Source organism: Phyllostomus discolor, chromosome 4 (assembly GCF_004126475.2).
Source record: "Phyllostomus discolor isolate MPI-MPIP mPhyDis1 chromosome 4, mPhyDis1.pri.v3, whole genome shotgun sequence".
Taxonomy (NCBI): Eukaryota; Metazoa; Chordata; class Mammalia; order Chiroptera; family Phyllostomidae; genus Phyllostomus; species Phyllostomus discolor.
The window spans coordinates 183,689,557-183,711,176 of record NC_040906.2 but is presented as its reverse complement, the minus strand read 5'-3'; the positions used below and the strand labels follow the sequence as shown (position 1 = coordinate 183,711,176).

The 21,620-nt window shown below is 36.3% G+C and overlaps 1 protein-coding gene across 1 annotated transcript in view; it reads right to left on the bottom strand.

Moving 5' to 3' along the window:
- Positions 1–21,620, bottom strand: part of LOC114495248 (A-kinase anchor protein 7) — a 104,304-nt gene that overhangs the window by 57,629 nt on the left and 25,055 nt on the right. The window contains 4 exon segments of the mRNA XM_036024727.1: positions 4,958–5,047; positions 5,049–5,071; positions 15,204–15,364; positions 18,347–18,483. Of these exon segments, the coding sequence (XP_035880620.1) occupies positions 4,958–5,047; positions 5,049–5,071; positions 15,204–15,364; positions 18,347–18,483 (411 nt within the window).

Genomic DNA, 21,620 nt, shown 5'->3' with positions numbered 1-21,620 from the left:
CTCACTATGCACCACCCACCCACACCAAAGACTAAGGGCACGCTCCTCAAAGATCATGGAAAACCTTCGCGTTTTCTGCATCCAGCGGCTGCCCCTCACCCTGAAGTGTCATGGGGCCGAACTTGCCCATCATCACTTCCTTCTATCCTCAGCCCCCCAAGGCTCCACTCTTCCTCAGAACCCTAGCAAACGCCCACCCAACCAAGACAGGAATCCTGAGTATGTCAGGGGACTCACTATACATGTACTCCAGGTAACATTAAGGTCAGCTCTATTCACTGATTTACCACAAAATTCTTGAGCTAAAGAGTACTTGCAGGAACCCACGTTTTACCTCCGAAATACACTGATGCACATTAAGATGTGTTCAAGACAAACCCAAGGAAACTATTTTTATACAACTTTAAATATAGTATATAGTCTACATTTTATTTACCTCTTTAAGCTATTATACAGTCCTTATAAGTATATATTTTTATAGCTTCTTAATCATTGATATGATTTATCATAACTGACTTAAATATTCCCCTATTGTTATAGAAGCTATCTAATTTTCCCTATTATAAGTAATATTTCAGTAAGCATCTTCATTCATAAAGAATTTCTTTTTTTAAATTATTTATTAGTTATAAATAAGTAAGTCCTGGGGATGCAGTGTACAGCATAATTACTACAGTTAATAATATTGTACTGTATATTTGAGAGTTTGCTAAAAGAGGTCAATTTTAAAAGTTCTCACCATTAAAAAAATGGTAATGGTGATGGGTATGTTAACTACCTTTATTGAGGCAATCATTTCACAATATATACATATATTAAATCATTATGTTGTATACTTTAAACTTATGCAATGTTATATGTCAATTATATCTCATTAAAAATACTTCATTAGGATAATTTCAACAGCATGTATTTCTTAGTTAAAAAATAAGTATTTCAATTTTTTTTTTGGTGGGAACTTTTTAATTACAGTTCGAAGGGCCATACCAATTTTGTAAGCCAGCATCATAATCTTTGATGGTCTTTCTACCTCAAGTTATCCTCACAAATATTCCTCTCATATATTGTAGTTGAAAGTATAGCCTGACACCATTACTTTAAAGGGCAATTCATGGTGTTTTGAAAAGTTAAAATATATACAATCCTTTGACCTTGGAATGCCACTCTAAGGAATTGCTTCTTTGAAATATTGGCATATCTACCCAAGGAAAAACTGACAAGGATATTTACTTTAGTATTTTCTATGATAGCAAAGAAACAGAAATCACATAATTATTCATCAAGGGAAAATAAATTATGACACATCGATATAATATCCAGTTGACCCTGAACAACGCAGGAGCTGGGCATGCCCAACCCTACCACCACACAGTCAAAGCCTCCATGTAACTCTGGAAACCCCCAAAACTCAACTACTGATAGCCTGCTCTTGGTTAGAAGCCTTATCAATAACATAAACAGCTGATTAACACACATTTTGTATGTTATATGTATTATAAACAGTATTTTTACAATAAAGTAAGCTAGAGAAGAGAAAATGTTATTAAGAAAATCATGAGGAAACACATTTATAGTGTTTTATTTTTTAAAAAAAAATCTGTGTATAAATGGTCCTGCACAATTCAAACCCACGTTGTTCACAGGTCAACAGTATATTTATTTCTGTTCTAAAGAAACTATATGCATGTATATGCATCTATATATATTTTCAGTGTGTAGGGAAAGGCCAGGAGGATATACTTGCAGTGGTAATTTACAGAGGGAAATTATATTGAAAGAAAGGGAATGGCAGGGTGGTAATATGGAAAATTACATGGTTTATATGTATTTGCATTGTTTATAGTGAGCATATATTTACCTAATACTTTATACTAAATACACTTTTGAAGTAAAAAAGTTCTTAGAATGAGACAAACTTGCTAACATTTGAGTGAAAAGAAACCTATTATTTCACATACTTCTTTCTCTCTCTCTCTCCTTTTATTTCATTATAAATCTAAACAAAACAATGCTAGCAACACAGTCCACTCCTGATTTTAACAGTGGCCACTCCGCTGTAAATGAGTGGACCAGAATAAAAAGCCAGAAAAGAATTAGTGCTGAGACAGGAAAACAAACAGTGGGGAATGTAAAAAAGTTAAGAAGACCTAAGAGTCACATATTTTCAAATAAGCTGCTTTCCAAATGACAAAGCATAATAAAAACCTACTTTTATGCATGTCACCTTTCATATTGCCTTCAACTTTTACAGTGGAACCAATGATTTGCTGCAGAAAGAAAACGCTGCATATTTACTTAAGCCTGCAGGTCTCAGAGTATACAGCACGGCTTCCAATAACAGCATTTCTTTATGATGTTGATGAGATGCCCCAGGAACTTAATGCATGCTTGTGTCAGGGTAGAATTGGTTTCATTATACCTCTTTTCACTGAAGTTCCAAGAACCTACTGACGACATTAAATGGGGGCTTACTGTGCTACTCTGCAGGTTATCTGGGTCAGCATCACCCGTGGGACTTATTAAACATCAAAAGCCAAGATCTTTTGGTCCATCTAACTCCAGATCTGAAGTTAGAGGGTAGAAATGTGCAGCTTCACCAAGCAGCGCAGGTGACTCAAGAATCCCAAAGTGTAAGATATGTGTATTTTTCCATGTGTACTTGTTGCCCAAATTCTTTAGGGAAAAATAAGTATGTGCATTATACATGGGTAGTACTAATTCCATACCTGTATAAATGTTTTTAATTCTTTTATGACCAAAAATGTGGGTGAGCATTATATATACATGGCAAAATATGGTCCAATCTTAAGCACTGAGAAACACTGAACATCATAATAGTAAACAGAACCACTCCATAAATTTAAAAAATAAACTCTTATTTGGCTTTCTGAAAAACAGTATGGTCATAAATCATTTTTTAAAGATTAAACAATTTAACCTAAACAAAACCCAATCTGATTTAGAGTTTATGTACCACACAAGCAGGGACTGCTTCTATTTTGATCACAACTCTAGGCCCAGCACCCAGTGTCTGGCACAGAGTAGGCAGTTGATAAAGATTTGTTAAATTCATATGATTTTCCCTGGCTGGCGTAGCTCAGTGGATTGAGCATGGGCTGCAAACCAAAGTGTCGCAGGTTCGATTCCCAGTCAGGGCACATGCCTGGGTTACAGGCCCTGGCCCCCAGCAACTGCACATTGATGTTTCTCTCTTTCTCTCTCTCCTCCTCCCTTCCCTCTCTAAAAAATAAATAAATAAAATCTTAAAAAAGATAAATTAAAAAAAATTTCATATGGTTTTGGACCAGGTTACTCCTCACATGTAGAAATTAATTTGGATAAACTGGGAGTGGCCAGTGGGAGGGAGGAACATGAGACAAGATGGATCCCACACAGGGCCCTGCCACTGGGGAGAACGTGCTCTCATTTCTGCCACTTAACCTTCCTAAGTCTCCCATCCCTTTCGGTAAAGTACAGGAGCAGGCTGTGTGAAATTAACTGCAAGGAATCATTTCAGTTCAGTCTGAAATACTGAAATTGAGATTCTAGAGTTGTCTAAATATTCCTTTGACAAATGTCCTTGGGTGCTATCATTTTAAACTTAATATCGTAAAGACAAAGAAACATTTTGAAATGTGGATTATTACCTTCACCACTTTGTCATTCTGTGATTAACCATGAGGACAATCCATTTGAAAGCAAAATAAGAAAGATAATGAGTAAAAAAGTAAAATGTCAGTCTACAAGTTGTGTCAGTTATCATTCCAAATTTCAAAATCGATTACTTATACAAATTATTTTCAAATTATTTTCTAAATATTCTAGAATGGCACCTAATATAATTAGTATCGAATGTGAGGCATAGTTAGCACAAAAAAAAAAAAAAAAAACCACATGCAAGCTCTCTTTTTCAGAAGGATTTTACAATAGTTCATAGAAAACTCATAACCACAGGATGGTCAATCACTTAACCACATGTTTCAAAAGCTTTCTGAGCACAGAGACAATAAATACAAAATGTGCCAAATTTAGAGAACGATCTACTTACTAATAAACATGACCTTCATTTATAGAGCTGCAAATCAGTCTTAACTGCAGCCGAGGGTCATGGAGAGCAGGAGCGAACACTAATCTGCATGGCCACCTCCACAACTCTGGTATATCAGAGCAGGTCAGCAGATGTCTTAACTGGTGAGGAAACTCCCTAGGCTGCAATGGGAAAGACATGAAGGGTGCCCTTAAGATTCCAGGAGAAATACTCATGAATCCAGAAGGAAGTCAAAAGTCACCCCAACCTCTGAAGGAGAGGGGGTGGCTTGGGAAGGCAAAAAGTCACCCTGAAACAGGGGGAAGTCAAACACAGGTACCCTGGCTTGCGTCACTGTTGACCATCCTAAGGGAGAAGTCCGTTTAAGTACAGGGTTCCCCACAGTTACTGTCTTGCCCAGTCCCAGGAACACTTGCTCAGAGCCCCCAGTAGAGACAGCCACTGACAGAGCAAGGTGGTCTTTCTGAAACCTTGAAAGACCTACATGAAAGAGGGTTAAAAGACTTGCCCCACCTTCAGGAACCCGCTGCAGTGGGCAGCACCAGTGTATGCAGGGCAATGGAGAAGTATGCTTAGTTTAGCAGCAGGCTGCAAACAACCATTAGCAAAGAAAGCAGAAAATAAAACCCTGGCACTACCTCAAGGCTCTTTGAGGGATAGAGCAGATGTGGCAACAGACAAAGCAGCAGTGAGTGTTAGCTGGAATATACAAGTAAGAGCCACAGTGGCACTGGAACAGCCGCCATGGAGGCTCGTGAGCCAGCTCAGTCAGCATCCTTGGGAACTGGACCCAGGGAGCAATAGTAAGTAGGGTGTCAAAAAGCACTACAAATGTCACTCATGCCCCCAACCATGCTTAAGGCTTGTGTAGTCAGCAAAACAAGGCTTGCAATGAAAGTGTCCACTCACCATCTTCCGGAGCCATGGTACTTTGGATAGTTTCATGAAGGTCAAATGAGGCTTAAAAGTTCTGCTTTCTCCTGCCATGATGCCTTTTTCCTTGAAATGTCCGTTTTGCAGCCTCTAAAGTAAATAAGAAACACAAAAATGTAACTGCAACATATGGCTGTCTTCATAAAAATAGCAATTCAAAAAATAACAAGTATCTTATAATGAAGATTACTTCATGTACATTCTTTAAGACATATTTTTTTTAAAAAGAGCAAAACGCCATGTGCATGGTAAATATATTTACTACAGCTAAATCTGCACTGATTTCAAACTTCAGGTAAAATGCACAAAAGCAACATTTCAAAGAGAAATGTTTAATAAAATGACTGTTTGGCTGATAAGATGCTGACTTCCACTGATTATACCAGTGGTGTCCATATGTATAAAAAGGACTAGCTGATCTGTAAACTTCACATCTAAAACCCTTGCTTCTGACCAAGATGGAATAATAGGAATCAGATTTGCCCTTCCATCTGAAACAACCAATAAGAGGACAAAGTATATGAAACAGTGGTTTGCAAGACACTGTACACACCAAGCACTGAAGGTCAGTGCTCTCCCTGCATGTCTAGGCCCCTGCTCAAGGAGGAGAAACCCAGATGGAGCCCAGTCACCTCACTGGGCTCATAAAAGAGTTAAGAGTAGGAAAGACCAAGGCATCTGGAGCTCACAGAGCAGAGTAACGGAGGAGTGAGACCTGCACAGAGCAAAACTCCGGAAATCCATACAGGGTCCCCTTGAGTATTCACAGACCAGCACCTACATATGAGCAAACTACATCCTATAAAAACCCTTTGCTGCAAGTCAATGCACCAAATGATCTTTCTTCTCTCTTCTATGGTAATACAGAAGGCTAAGCAATTGATCAGTAAAAAGCCAAGAAAACACTGGTTCTTTGTTGCAGACAGCAGAAGACAACTTTGGCTCAGTTACGCAGGAAAGGAATCTATAGAAGAGCATGGGAGGACTAGAGCACCAGGCTGGAAGGGTGTGAGGCCAAGATGCCCAAAGTTACAGAGAACAGACTCAGTGACAGCACGAGCTCTTCCCACTGGCACCACTGACACTGTGCACAGCAAAGGGCTAGAACTGCTGCCGTCGGCCTTGGACTGATGGCAGCTACCACCGACAACACAACCCATCCCAACAATGGGTTCAGTCCAGTCCTTTTTTGTTCCAGTTACTAGCTTCTGATTTCAAGGCCTGGGCCAAAGCAAGAGCATGTTCCTACCACCAAAGGAATCTGTGATAGAATGTGCCTGACATGGGAGATAATGAGGAAGAGTTTAGATATTGGTCAGCCAAAGAAAAAGAAAGGCAACAGACCAACATACATGTCTTTTAAAACAATAAAGAATATACATAACAAGTACTGTTATGTAATTAATTTATCAACATTTAGCTCATATAAGTTATAAACAGGTATACCTTTTCTCAACTACCTTGTCATAACCCACCTTTGACCCTCTCTATTTTGACATGTTCTCAACTATTTTTAATAGACCTGGAGTTAAAATATTAGGCTGAATCATAACAAAATTGTCATTTTTATGAGCCCACAAAACAGTCAAACATTGGCAATGTCTGATGGTTTAACAAACACCAGGGTAAACTAACTTACTAAGTTCCTAATATTTGAGTGAGCATATTCTCTAAGGGATTAGAGCATATTCTCTAAGTCTTCGAGTATTTGAGGAATCATCATATAGACGAGCTGATGATAGAAATTTACCAAGAGGTTCAGACCAACCCAGGAAACAGAAATAGTGTGAAGGTACAAAAGCAAAAATTCCTTTGTTCTGTTATGTTCTGAGCACTTCCCAACAGGTCAGGCACATTACCTGCTAAAGACAGCACACAGGTCCCTGCTTTTATGGAGCTTGCAGTCTCATGGGACAGATTCCAGCCCAACAAAGAGAAGGGCTTAACAATGTTCAGAATTATCAAAACGTACAAGAGATACAATGAAAGGAGTTTTGTTAACAAAAACTAAAATAGTAGGCATCTGTGTTATTCATTACCATCTACCTTAGTCTTTACACATTATTTGATTCTAAAAACAACAGCATTTTTCAATTTACTGGTCAAATTTTGAACCAAGAGTTCTCATTATTCATGGAAATCACTGAAGATAGAATCTATTCACAAGCTGATTTATTTATTTGTCACAAAGCACATTTAATTTTCATTAATGTGTTTTTCCAGGACAGTATATTCTCTAGGTACATAGATATAGGGAAAAAGAAAATGCCACCTTCTTTTTGAAAAGTACTTCTTAGTATTGATTTTATATTCCTAATAACTGTATAATCTATTGCTTAGGCAGAGTACTGAATAATAGTTATAGATATATCATTCTTGAGATAAGAAGAGTTTTTGCTAGTGTGAAAACCACATGTCATTCTTCATCTATGTTAATTTATATTCTGGAAAAGAAGCTTATGAATAATTTAAGAGACTGTTCAATTCCTTCCAGTACCGCAGACATTCCTTCAAGCACTAAATAGAAAACCACACAGCAAATTCATCAGATATCCTTCACAAGTCGCCTAAGAATGCTTCCTAAATAATGTAATTTACCTGATAGCTAAAGATGAAAATTGTCTGAAGAACAATTTCTTAAAATACATTATAACTACAGTAGACTTTGTTATATAAATGAACACCAGAATGAATAATTTAATAAAGAAACAATACTTTTGTTATCCTAACAAACATAGTTTTATCTGGGGGTTTCTTGTTGGGAGGGGGGTGGTTTCCATCTATTCAGCAAATATTTATTGAGCTGCTTGGTACTGGGCAGTTTTATCTGTTATTTAAGTTTTTTATATATTTTTTATAGAGAAAATTTCTCCAGGTAAACTCTTTTAAATATGTAGTAACAATAAATTTATACCTAAAATGTAAAGAAATTGCTGGAAGTTGTATAAAAGCAAACTGTGACATATCAATTTCAATAAATTTGTGTATTTTTAATTACATACACTTTCTTGTGAGGCAAATACTTCTCCTTTTCTTCCTTTTTGCCATTATCTCCCCTGTTGGGAACCGCCCTGCCTGGTTTCAGAAGCTGTACCACCCATGGCTAAAGCTGAGTGAGAGACCTTGGGACCATAAGTCACTAAGGAGACAAAGCTTATCTCCCTGGCAGGGGCACTGCCTCTGCTCCCTTTTACTTCACTCTGCTTGGCCCTGAGCCTGACCAGTTAGCCAATGACAGGTAAAATTCCTCAAGGGAGGGACAACCTCAGACAGGCAGGATCACAAGGAAAAGATCACAGGCAACACCCTCAGGGAAGGACTTGGGGGGCTACAGAAAAAGGGGGTAATGGACCCTCACCCCTTGGCTTTGACGAAGTGTGAGTCCTCCTTCTGTCTGCAAGAAGTCTCTTAATCTCTTGGCTGTCTTACTTCCCCTGCCTGTCTTAAGCCTGAAACAATGACAGAGGGTGGTACAGCCCTGTGCTGGAAAGGGCAGGCTCCCCAGGGGCAATCAGGTCTAAGAAAGAATACATAAAACCTGCTTTGCTAAGAGTGCCCTCAATTTTCTGATAAGGGTCCAAGCAGGAAATGAGTTTGTTTCCCAAAGTTTTATAGCCCTTTAGCTAACTGGCCCTGACTCAGAATAAGCCCTCATAGTTCTTTGTATGTTATCTATTGTTTGATCCTTACTGCCTGACAATGATTGATGAGCTTTACCTGTATTCCTGTGCAAACTGAACCCAATAAAAGCCCACTGAGGAAAAGGCTCCTGGTCCTTCTCCTTTGAGAGATCAGCCACGTTTCCTCCCCAAGCAGATGTCTTGGTAGACTTATTCTCATCTGCAACGGACAGGGGGCTCTGAAGGCAAAGCTCTCCCACTCCCCTTTTCTAAAATAGTGAGGTTTTACATAATAGCATGATCCATGATTTGAGAACATTTACAAAGAGAGGTAATTTTCTATTGAGATACACAAAGAGGTTTATTTATAAGAATAGTCTAGGATACTAATGTAAATTAGGTGGTCCTAATATATTCTTAGCTATATATGTTGTATTTTAGTAGTGGATGCAACAGAAATAGTAAGTAGATTTTAGTTAAAAGCTGACTTGTGATTAAACAATACACCATATAATAGAAAGTGTGCTAAGTTCTTTCCTAATTCCCAACTGGTAGACACTTTCTAATACTATTGTAAGGATATAATAAAAGTATGTCACATGTAATACTAAAATCTCAATAAAATTTTAGAGTCACTTTTTAGCATCTAAAACTTTAAGAAATAAAAACCATACAACTGCTTTTGTCATTTCCATTTTATTACTATTGGAAGGATTCTTATTTCCATATGCTGCTTCAACTATTTCATTTTAAATGGTTTAGTAAGTCATTTGAATTCTATGTTCAAAACATAAAGGCTGACATAATGTTAAAACCAACTTCAATTTAAAACTTTTATAGTCATCATTTTAAATAGATATTTCCAATCGATCTGCTGTGTAAAACTATCAAATAGGACCTTTAAAACATTAAATCAAGTCTTAAAATTACTCCTTGATACTAGAGGAATCACATTAAATCCACTGTAATTGACAAACAAAAAAAAAGACCCAAAATTGAGCACCCTAGTAACATTGGCCCAGTTCTCCTATTATTCAGCTTGTGTTCTTGGGTGGGTCATTTAACTTGGCAGGAGAAGTGATGAGGTCCCTTCTCTCGGTCCCTTCTTAGTCCTTAACAACTGAATAACCTGTCCAAGAGCTCCAGTACATTTGCAGGAGATTCTAGACACCAGGACTGGATTTTATTCTCATGCAAACAGTTAGACATGAGTGTCAATGAGGGGAGAGAGACTATCTACAGTTAAATGTTCTTCGATTAGACTTTTAGGTTTATATCTAATTTTGTATTGCTTTATACTATTTAAAAATACATGTTTATTGAATCTCTATTCTGTACTACACTCTAGGGTCAGAAAAATGAAAGATTCCCTCAGAGAGCTTTCATTGTAGTTAGAAAGATAAGATTTCAGAATAACCAAATGCCATGTGGTATCACAGTTTCTACAGCTCTCTGTCTATAGGGTATGGGGGCATTAGAGGAGGAAAATGATCATTTCTCCTGAGTTGGCCAAAAATGTCTGTTTAGTTTTTTCCATAAAATAGAAGACACATTTTTCATTTTCACCAATAACTGTTGATTTGGGTAGTTCCACTATTTCTGCTTAACTCCCACTATGGGCTTCCAGTGGGCAGAGGCCAGGGGTGCTGCTAACATCTTCCTATGCATATAGCCCCACAGCAAAGAATTGTTTGGCCAAAATGTCAATAGTTCCAAGAAACTTCACAAACCACTTTTGACACACTCAATCAGTCACAGTACCTTCTCCGTATACTGCACACATCTTTTTGGCATTTCAGTTCCATTTTTACCTTTCTTGAAATAATAAAGCATAATATGCCAAAAAATGTTGCATATTTTTTCCACCTTCAATATTAAAATGGTTGCACAAAAATTAACCAATTTTGATAAGTTTTTTTAAAATGCATGCTGATATGACAGCTGTCATAATACAAATCTAACATAATTATTTCAAATGAAGTTAAAGACAACTAAGCACTACTAGAGCCACTGTATGGAAAAACTAAATAAACTTTTCTGTCAACTCAATATTTTGAAGAACTAAAAAAGCCTTTATTTTAGAGGTAACACTTGACATGAGTCTTATAAAAGATCAATGACAGAATCCAAAATAAGATTAAGAAAACAATTCAATTTAAAATATTATCAAAAATAAAATATTTAGGACAAAGCTTTAACAGGGAGGCAAAAACTTGTACACTGAAAATTACAAAATGGTACTGAAAGAAATTAAAGAAAACACAAATAAATGGAAAGACACCTCATGTTCATGGACAGGAAGTCTTAATATTGTTAAGATGTCAATACTACCCAAAGCAATCCCTATCAAAACTCCAGTGACATTTGGCAGAAATAGAAAAATAATCCTAGAACTCAACTTGGAGTCTCAAGGGACCATGAATAGCTCGAAACCCTTGATAAAGAAGAACAAAGTTGGAGGTCTAACATTTCCTGGGTACAAAATTTACTACAAAGCTAAATAATCATGATCGTGTGGTACTGGCATGAAGACAAACATATAAATTAATGGGATAGAACAGAAAGCCCCGAAATAAACTCTCATGTATGTGATCAAATGGTTTTTGACCAAGGGTGCCAAGACCATTCAATGGGGAAAGTACAGACTTTTCAACAAATAGTGTTGCAAAAACTGGATATTCACAAGCAAAGGAATGAAGTTATTACACCCTTACCTTACACCATATACAAAAATTAACTCAAAGTGGATCTAAAATAAAAGATAAACATAAAGCTAAAACTATTAAAACTCATTAAAAGAAAACAACTTCATTACCATACTGTGTATTTAACAATTATTTGTTGGAAATGATACCAAACCACAGACAACAAAAGTCAAAATAGATAAACTGAACTAAATTTGAAAACTTCTGAAGTTAAAAATTAAAAACCTTTTAAAATTTAATAAGTTAAAAATTAAAACTGGAAAAAAATACATTATATTTAAATAAGTGGCCTCATAAGTTCTGAATATATTCAAATGCACCATTTACCATAAAAGCCACAAATATTAATCTAATAAACTGCATTCAAATGTGTTTTACTTAATGTTTTTTAATTGAATTAATAGAACAGCCTAGAAAGGCCCAAAGATACCAGCACCCAAACAGATTCCCCACAAAGGGCACATAACATAGGGCATATTCTCTCCATCTTTCGGAGGAAAATACAAAGCAAGAAAAGTGTAATATTCAAATAACTATCCTAAAATTTTTCATTTTTCTTTTTATGAGATAAGTGCACTTGAATCTTTATCATGCTAACCAGCACACTTTTCTCATTTTAAAAAAATTGCAAGGACTATTATAATTCCAGTAAGCCTAATTTTTAGCAATAGCTCAATCTAAATACATCTTAACAAATTACAGTTCACTAAAATAAAAAAGAAATCACATTCATTTGTATGCAAAAAACTTTCAGTGCAATTTTATCATTGTAAAATGTGGAGAAATGCCATAGAAATGTATAATTTTCAATATCTTCTTAGCTCTATGAGCTGCTGCAATGCTAGCAAGGGAGAAGGTGCTATTTTATTCTGGGAAAAGAGGATCCAAGTAGGAAGCTGAGACACAGACTCTGCTGTCAACCGCCCCCAGCTCCCTCAAGCAGCTACCAACATAGACCTGTGTGTACGTGGCGTGCACAAAGAAGTGCTCGGTCTCTACTCATCAGGTATTGACCAGAACTAAGTTATTGGCATCATATCCAGATGTACAATTCAAGAATTGATGTAAAAGTTTATCAATTCAGAACCTGTTAGTTTAAAATTTCTAAATTACTCATTGTCCTGCAAATTTTCAGCAATATGTTCACATATTTGTATCTAAAATTCAGTTCTTTTTTTAAAACAAAAATGTTACATTTTAATAATATGCTTCTTCTAACTTGCAAATTTTAAAACACTATGAAAATTAGACAAATAAGATTATTCATGAATTGTAATATTAAACTACTTTTCAAGTTAGTTTTACTTCATGATATGTACTTAAGTTCATTATCAATATTTTAATGATTAAATTTATTTTCTTTAGAAACTATCTTGCTTGCCATTAAGCCAAACTAGCTCTGCCTCCATTACTTTGAACAAATATGATTTTAATATTTTTGTATAGGCATACACATATACATAGTTTATTACAAAGTTTGTTATATATCCATGGGTATATCTACGATCAATAGATATATTCTTCTAAAAGTTGGACTATACCATTTCAGTAGTTTATAAAACATGACACAAAACAAAATCACATTATTTTACTGATACTATTGAACTAAGCAAAACTGAACCTGAGTTATTCTTTTAAAAAATAAATCTAATGATGTAAAATATTGACAAAAGTCCATATATTGAACATTCTATCTGAATAATGCACAAATGAAGTACTGAATTAGACTTCAATAAAAACTTTGCATATGCATATTCAAATATTTATATTTCTTATAAAAGTCAACAAAAACAATAATCAAAAGCAATAGTGCAATATACACATAAAGATTTAAAGCAAGATTAACAGTGATTATATAAGGGGGACTGAGTGCTTTTCTCCCTCTATTTTCCATTTTTTGGTAATGTTTTAAATTTATGGAAAAACATATACATTTTTTTAAGCAGCAGTCTCTGGGATCAAGAAGGGAATTGCAGGGATAGGGGTCTTTTCTAAAATGACAAACAACGCCTTTGGATCCACAGTCATACTACAGCTAAAGTTGGGTTCACAGTCATACTGAATTTCACATTCCTCAGCACACAATGGATCTTTTATCAATATTGGAAACTGTCTTTGTGGGAATATTTGCTAAGAATGGATGGAATTCTCAGTGTTTCAAGCACCCATTTAACTATTTAAAAGAACAATAAATTAGCGACTAATTTAAAATGTTTCTTGAGTTCAGAGATATTTAAATCACAGCAGAAGAGACCTGCATCAACCACTTTCTCCAGAGCAGTCAGAGAGAACAGACTGAGTTTGTTAACTGTGGGCTTTCCCATCAAAACTGTCAAGAGTCGTCTTCTCCTTGGCCGAGCAATCGTGTTAAGTCCTAGTCCTACTTGACTCATAAATATTATTTAATTATTTGCATATTTGTTTGTTTAGACATATATATACTTTGCTCCACAAAAGAACTTAACCAGCAATGAAATGAAACCCAATCTTCATGCTTGCCTCACCCTAAAAGATGTGCACTTTTGAACGGGAAACTATAAATCTTCATAGAGACAATATAATATTAAGTAAAAAAAAGTATGTCTCAAAAGATCATGTACAACCTGATACCCTTTTTATAATTTGCCCTGGCTTGGTGGCTCAGTTGGTTTGAGCATCATCCCATGCACCAAAGTTTGCTGTTTAGTCCCCAATCAGGGCACATTATCTAGGTTGTGGGTTCAATTCCCCTGTCAGGCATGTATAGGAGGCAAGTAACAGATGTTTCTTTTTCACACTGATGTTTCTATCTCTCTGTCTCTGTCCCTGTCTCTCTTTCTCTCTCACTCCCTTTGTCTCTCTCTAAAATCAGTAAGCATATCCTCAGGTAAGGATTAAAAAAAGATTAAAATCAATTAAAAATACATATACTTTGGGAGAATACAAAGAAATAAATGCTGACTTCAAGATTACAGTTAGCTTAAGTAAAAGAAGGCTAAGAGATGGATTGATGAAAAGAAAAATAAGGTCAGATTACTACCAAAAACAATATCATAGATTACTGCATAGCTTTAATTTTAGGTTGGGGATTCCCTGGTGATTATGATATTAATTTAAGACAGCTAGTTAGATAGACAGATAAACAGGTAAAAGTAGACTAAGCATAGACCAATGACGAGGTGTGTTATGAACTAAGGACTACTGAACCTGAAATGACATAATGTGAAATGATGAGATATGAAAGGAAAAGAAAATGAAAGTGGTTTACAGTCTTTAGACTCGCACCCAATCTATGATCTGGATCAACTCAAAAGTCACTCATCCAGGTTATATAATTTTCTGCTTCTACTTCCCCAACAATTTTCAATTGTGCTGCACAAAGTAACATGTTCTCCAGTGGATGTGAGACCTTGTACCATGAGAAGTGGACCTTCTGCTCAGAAGTAGTACCTACAGAGGAGGGGAGAAAGTAGCACAGAGGAAAATGCAGCTGGGTCATCTACTGACTCTCTGGATTAGGGCTGGCAATCCCCCAAACCTCTGAGTGGACAACTGGTGATTCTTCTTCATTCATTCAATACTTATCAAATGCCAAGTACATGTCAAGTGTCATGCTCATCCCAGATCTTTCAGGTTCAGGATTAGGAGAGTCCTAACAAATACTTGAATCCAGTCCATCACCTTTCATAAAGCCTCAGAATCAACATATTCCTCAGGTCCAAGAATCAAGATGACTTTTCGGGCCTTTAATGTAGCTTCTTACCCACACAAGAAAATGCTGAAGCAGCTCACTTATCAAGTAAGGTTATACTGGCTTCTCAGAGTTAAAAGATGTCAAATCTCTATAAGCAGAATTAGGGGAAAAATTACTTCTTCAACAGATGACATTTCATATGAGTGTGCTGCTTTTTGTTTTACCTGCAATCTCCAAAAGTGGGTTTATATGATCTCCTTCTGCCAACTTCACAAATCCAACCTGATTTCCAAATGTGTCAATCCCTTGAAAGGGCAAAGTCAAATGTCTTCCCTGAAGGATTTCTTCTATGAGTGGTTGTAATTCCAACAAAGCATCAATACCACTAGCAAGAGATAATATCTTTTTCAGTAACATATTAAGTGATAAAATGTACACCACCAAACATGAAATAAAGTCATCAGTTTTAGAAATATAAAGTAATCTTGATATTTGTACTAATTATTTTAAAGCACAAAATATCTTCAAAATCTAATCTGTATAATTAAAATAAACACAATGTTCATTTTTAAACAGAAACTATGGAAGAACTGAATTAAATCTTTACCTAATTATAATGTCTATTATATTAAAGACATGAAAGAAACTACTATTTTATAGTTCATCAAAAACTTTTCAACAAGGAAATACTGCACGTACATTTCAGAAAAAAATGACTTATATTTCAAGAACCCTAACACCTACAAGAGCTTACATCAGATTGTGTGAAAAGTACATTAGAATCTTGTTAAAAGTACTAATACTTACCCAGTATTTACTATTTGCAAGGCACTCTACTAAAACTTAATATAAATTATCTCTTAAAATACGTCTCCATAATAAAATAATTTACTGTACTTGGATTCAACAATAAATGTCAGTTTATATTTGCCAAATACAACTATATAAGTTTGTTATATGTGCTTCACCTATGTCATTATAGAGCTATTCTATTTCAAGTCCTTGATTTTTCCTTATAAAATCAAATACTTACTATATTAATTAATTAGACATTATTAGGTCTAGAATAGTTTATAAATTAGGATCAGTTATTTCTGTCTTAAAAGGATTTGGGTACAGCTACTCTGTTATGAGAAAGAAAATTAAAATCTCACTAGAGGGCAGCAATTACTCAAAAAAGAAATAAGTGTATTCTTAGTTTATGGAGAGGGCTTTAAAATAAATACCTTCCTAGTGAACCACCATTAAATTATCTTGATCAGTGATTTGCTCAACAATAATTACATGTTAAATGTATATAAAATTTAGGTATTTTTCTAGATATTTCCTATCTATAAATTAGTTTTCACATAAAGTTTTTAAGTGATGATCCTCCATAGCTTCCACTGTGAGACTCATTTCTGTCACAGCATAATACACAATACTTAAAATAGCTCTGGAAATGTCAACATTTCTCATTAGATCTCCAAATCCCCATCCTAAATCCAATCTCTCTTGACTGTATTTATGTTCATCCAAAAAGACACAATGCACACATTTCTACTGGAATACTGTCCCTCGCCATGTGCTCTGAGTTAAAGCATGTAACAGCAGAACAGCTACTTCTGGCTCATCTATCATAAATCAGAAGAATTCAAAATACTCATTTTAAATATAACTATGTGCTAAAGCAAACCATCTAGAGGTTAGGGCTTTCCAGAGACAGAAAATTCTATATCCCATTTTTCTTTAAAGAAATATAGATGATCTAAACTTAACCCAATCTTTCAGTTCTCTAGTTGCATAAATCAATACATTTGTCTTACAGAGATGTCATCAATCACAGAGTAAGAAGGAGTCAGAGATCTACGGTAAGTATCACTAACTTTCAAATTCTTTTAAATAGAGTATCTTTTCAAGAGTAGTTTACAAAAAGACTTCTGTGTGGTAAAATGAGTAAAAAGCATACACATAAAGGAAACAGAACTCTGAAACTGGAGGTCAGCCCCAAAGACTGTATCTGAAATTTAGACAGGACAGCCACCCCCCGAGGGAGAGGGAATTCTGCCTCCAGCCTGCCGCTGGACCTGAGACTGCGACATCAACTCTTCCTGGTCTCCGCCAGCCAGACTGCCCGAAAGATTCTGGACTTGCGAGCCCCCACAAGTACAGGAGCTAATTCCTTAAAGTAAATATGCATATAGATATAGGTGATACACAGGTAGATATAGATAATAATAAATAGATAGAGGTAGGCAGAGAGGGATATCAAAATATCTAGATAACCACATAGAGGCTCTGTGGAATCTGATGGGTTCTGTTTCTCTGGCGCACGCTGGCTCACACCCTTCTAACACACACAGGGCAAGTTCTCTTTTTCCCTAGGGCTTTCATCTGTGCCACCGCTTCTTTGGTCTCTTTTATTTTACGACCAACAGAGTTTTGTTTTTGTTTTTATTTTTCTTCTGACTGGCAAAATGAACAGTTAAAGTAAGCCAAGATTTCCAATCCTCTTGGCCATTGCAGGATGCTCAAGACTTGCTCTTGGGTAGAGCAGGTTGGGGTACATCAGAAGCCTGATCTCCGAAGACAAGAGGTTCTACTGTTTAAAAGACAGAACTACTAGAATCACAATGATGCCCTGGCTGGGGGCTCAGTTGGTTGGAGTGTCGTCCCATGGACCAAAAGGTTGCCAGTTCGATTCCTTAAACTTAAGCTAATTCCAGAGGGCTATACAGGAGGTAACAGGAAAGAGGTGATCTCATATATACACAGAGTATCCCAGAGAATCCCGGGGGGAGCAAGGTTTCTGGACTCCAGGTTGGAAAGCAACAGTCAAAACCTTTGTGGCACAAGTCTAGTACTGGGAGTGGGAAAAGTACAGGGATTCCAAGACTGAGAGAGGCAAAGCTGAAATTCTACACTGACCTAGCTGAACAACAGTTCTAATAGATAATAATACTGAGTGTCTACTATGTGCCAGGCCCTATACTGAGAACTCTTACATGTATTAGTTCTGTTATTTTCTCCATTTACTTAAAAAGTAAATAATTTTTCCCCAAATCAGGCACCTATTAGGAGATGATTATGCCATGCCGTATTCCAGAGTCTTTACCTAGAATCCTAACCTACACGGCCAGGCTCCAGAGTGCCTGCGTAATTAACATGGGCAAAAAACTGCATAATCAAGGGCTACCATTTGATAAGAAAAACAGAGATTAGAAAAAGCATTTACACAGCTAATTCTATACACTGACTATTAATTGGAATAAATTAATATAATACAGAATACTTCTGTAGAATTTAAGTGCCTGTTGGGTTCTGCTATGTGTATTCATATCAAAGTAATACTTTGAAAAACAATGTTCAAGAGAGACACATTACTCACATGTTTACTTCATCTTCATTTAACAGCTGCATCACCAGCAGGGTAATGTGAAAGGAACCATGACCAGTCATTGCCTTGGCCAGCCGCTTATCTTCTTGGATTATTGCATTTTGCAGGATCTTAATTCCTCTTGTAATCTAATCCTCACACATACACACAAAATGGAGATTAAGTAAGCAAAATTTCCTTATGGCAAAATGTAAATCAAAAATAAAATTAAGCAACAAACTAAAATTAGAAATGGCAAAATTCTTCAACCAAATAATACTTAATTGTCTATTTGTTCTCAAATATTCTAATAGATGGCTTGGAAAGCTTAATAGCATGTATAAATTTTAAAAATCATACAGTGCTTGTCCATCTTGAGAACATGGAGCCTAACATCCTTATTTTGCAGGCTGGGTCACTGGTTGAGTAGAAAAACTTTCAATGGCTATGCATTTCCTCAGAAACTTGTCCTTGAATGTACAGTATGACTTACTATAATTATGATCTTTCCTAAAAAAGTTTTATTCTTGCATAGAAAGATCAAACTAGCAGACAACAGTCCATTTCTGTTGAAAGTCATATTTATTTTTTTTCCTAATGAATGTGTCTAAGAACTCATCCTTCGTGGCCTTATTTAAGACTTTTTAAAACAGTAATAATTTCAACTGGAATGACCACTGTCATTTTTCCAGATGTGTGAGGAGGAAGAGTGGCAAAGAAGTGCAAACAGGTGTGTTAGAAAAGCCGTTACCATTTGCATGCAGGGGAAGTCCCAGGTCCCTTATCAGCCTCTCCTCTCACTCTCTACTTGGAAACAAGAAGAAGAAGGATGCCTCTTCCCTCTTTGGGTCCAGTTACATCCAGTGCTAGCCAACTTCTAAATGTGAATGTACTGGAAAACAGTTCAAATATGAAGTAGTAACCTGGGCCCTACCTGAGAAAAGAGAGCAACAGGGAGCCCTGAGGCAGCGGAATCCGTCAGAAAGGAGAAGGGGAAGGAGGGCCTGGCAACAGAAGCAGAGTCAGTGAGAAGCCAGAGAGATAAGGAAAAACTGAATCCTGAGCACAGCAGACTGCTGAGACTGGAGCAGCTGTTTCATCCTGAACAATGATCCCCTTTTCTGAAGAGAGAGACTGGGCGAATCATGGGATGCTCTCCTGGGACCTGACTGCTCACGCGTCTTTACAATAAATCTACATCACCCAAAAGAACCTCGGCATTTCTCTACTCCTTCTAATCTAGAAGAGAGGAGCACAGGAAACAGCATTTTCCTGGGAGGAATTTACACAATAACACTGAACATAATATTTTCCTACACAAGATGGCACTTCTATGCCACCCAAGAAAAGAATACTGATGGCCTGGTAAATATAAAATGCTCATAACATAACAGTGTGCAAAGATCTTATAGAGCCACAGTTTCCTCTGCTCTATTTTGATAAAACTAAATTATAAACTTCTGAAGGGCAACATCTAAATCTTCTAGCTCACCATCTTACCACAGTGCCGGCTAATAATAATAAAAACAATATTTAACCAATGACAGCAGTAACTAACCGTTATTGTGTGGCCACTTGGTTCTAGGCACTACAGTAAACATCTTACATATCTTAATTCACCGAAGCCTCTCTTTGATCCTAAGAGGTAGACATCGGTATTATTTCTAGCTAAAAAGTTGAAACACAGGAGGTTAAAAAAATCCCTTTAAGATCATACACCCCAAACAGTAAAGGACCTTGAAACAAGAATAAATTGCAGTATATGAGAAAAGATGAGGGAGGCACCTAGAAGAAAAGGATCAGGAAAGGTGAGGAGGAGGAGGAGACGTAGCTAAAGGGCAATGGAGTCAGAGTTACGAGAAATTTGTTTTCACGGAGGCAAGGAAAGGCTCAGAGATGTGGGCGCTGACTTAAGAGATGTAACACCAAGGGGAAAAAGGCATCTGAAGGAGATTTCTTTCAGGAAATCTTACCAGATACTAAGTAATGGAATACACCATCCCCCCCCCCCCCCAAAAAAGGCTATAGTGTAAGTCTATATTAAATTTTAAATTTTAATTTAAGAGTTTTTTTTTCCTGGTGCAACAAAGAGCTGAAATTTGCTTTTGGGAATAACAAAGCAGCTCAGAAAGGTCCAGATTCATATAGAAAGGGCCTAAACAGGTCCTCAAAGATGTCAGACCTCAAAACAATATAATTACATCTGCTAACCTTAGCTGATACTGATAGTAATTCTGGTTCAGCTGTAATGAAAAAGTGGCTGAGGATTCGAACTTTGTTATGTAACAGAATGATGTAACCAACGAAGGCTGCCGGCCATGCCGCAGAAATCCTCACTTTGAACCCTGTGTCTGCCACAGGTGTGACCCCGTCCAAGTCACCCTGTCTCACTGAGTCTCGGTTTCTCTCACTGCCAAACAGGAATAATGAAATGTGCACTGCCAAACTTACATAGGTGTGTTAAAGACCACGGCAGACAAGCTACACGGTAAACTCTACCATTTGCCTAACATAAGGTCTGCAACATTGGCGATATTGTTAAAATCAGTGGTTCTCTATCCTGGGCAATTTTGCCTCCCAGAGGATATTTATTTGGCAATCTCTGGTCACATTTTGGTTGTAACAACTTAAAGTTTGCTACTGTATCTCATGGGTACAGTATTTGCATTTTCTTAGTTTTAAAACATTAGTTTTCATTCTAAGGTCAAATAATAATTATATGTAAATTCAGGACAACACTCAAAGAATTCCATTTATTTGCATACACAACATTTTAGTGCAATGTCCTACACATGGTAAAACAGTTTTAGACCATTCATATCTTTGAATTATCCAGTAGCTTGTAAAGTTGCTAATTAAAAATTGTACAACACTTTGAAGACGATTTCTCTGAAGTCGCACAGTACTTATAATGCAAGATTAACCTCAAAACTATGAAAATTATAACATTAACCTAATCAAGTAACATATGTCTAATTATTCTTTGATGGGCCAGATTAATTTATGTATTCCTTGATATCATCTTAACATTTTTGAAACACATTTTATTCCTAATTGCATTCTTAAAGGATAAAAAGAAAAAATACTTCAGAGTCTTGTCCGTGTGCCATTAAAAAAGTACCAAAGTCATTAAAGGCCAAAGGAAGCTAATTTTTATAGCCACTGTTTAAAATGCTATAAATCCATTAAAGCTTATCTTTCACTATAACCCACAGCCATTGGCAGTATTGCACAATGACTAATACTATAAAGTCATGTTAAAATATGACATTGAAAGAAACTTTTA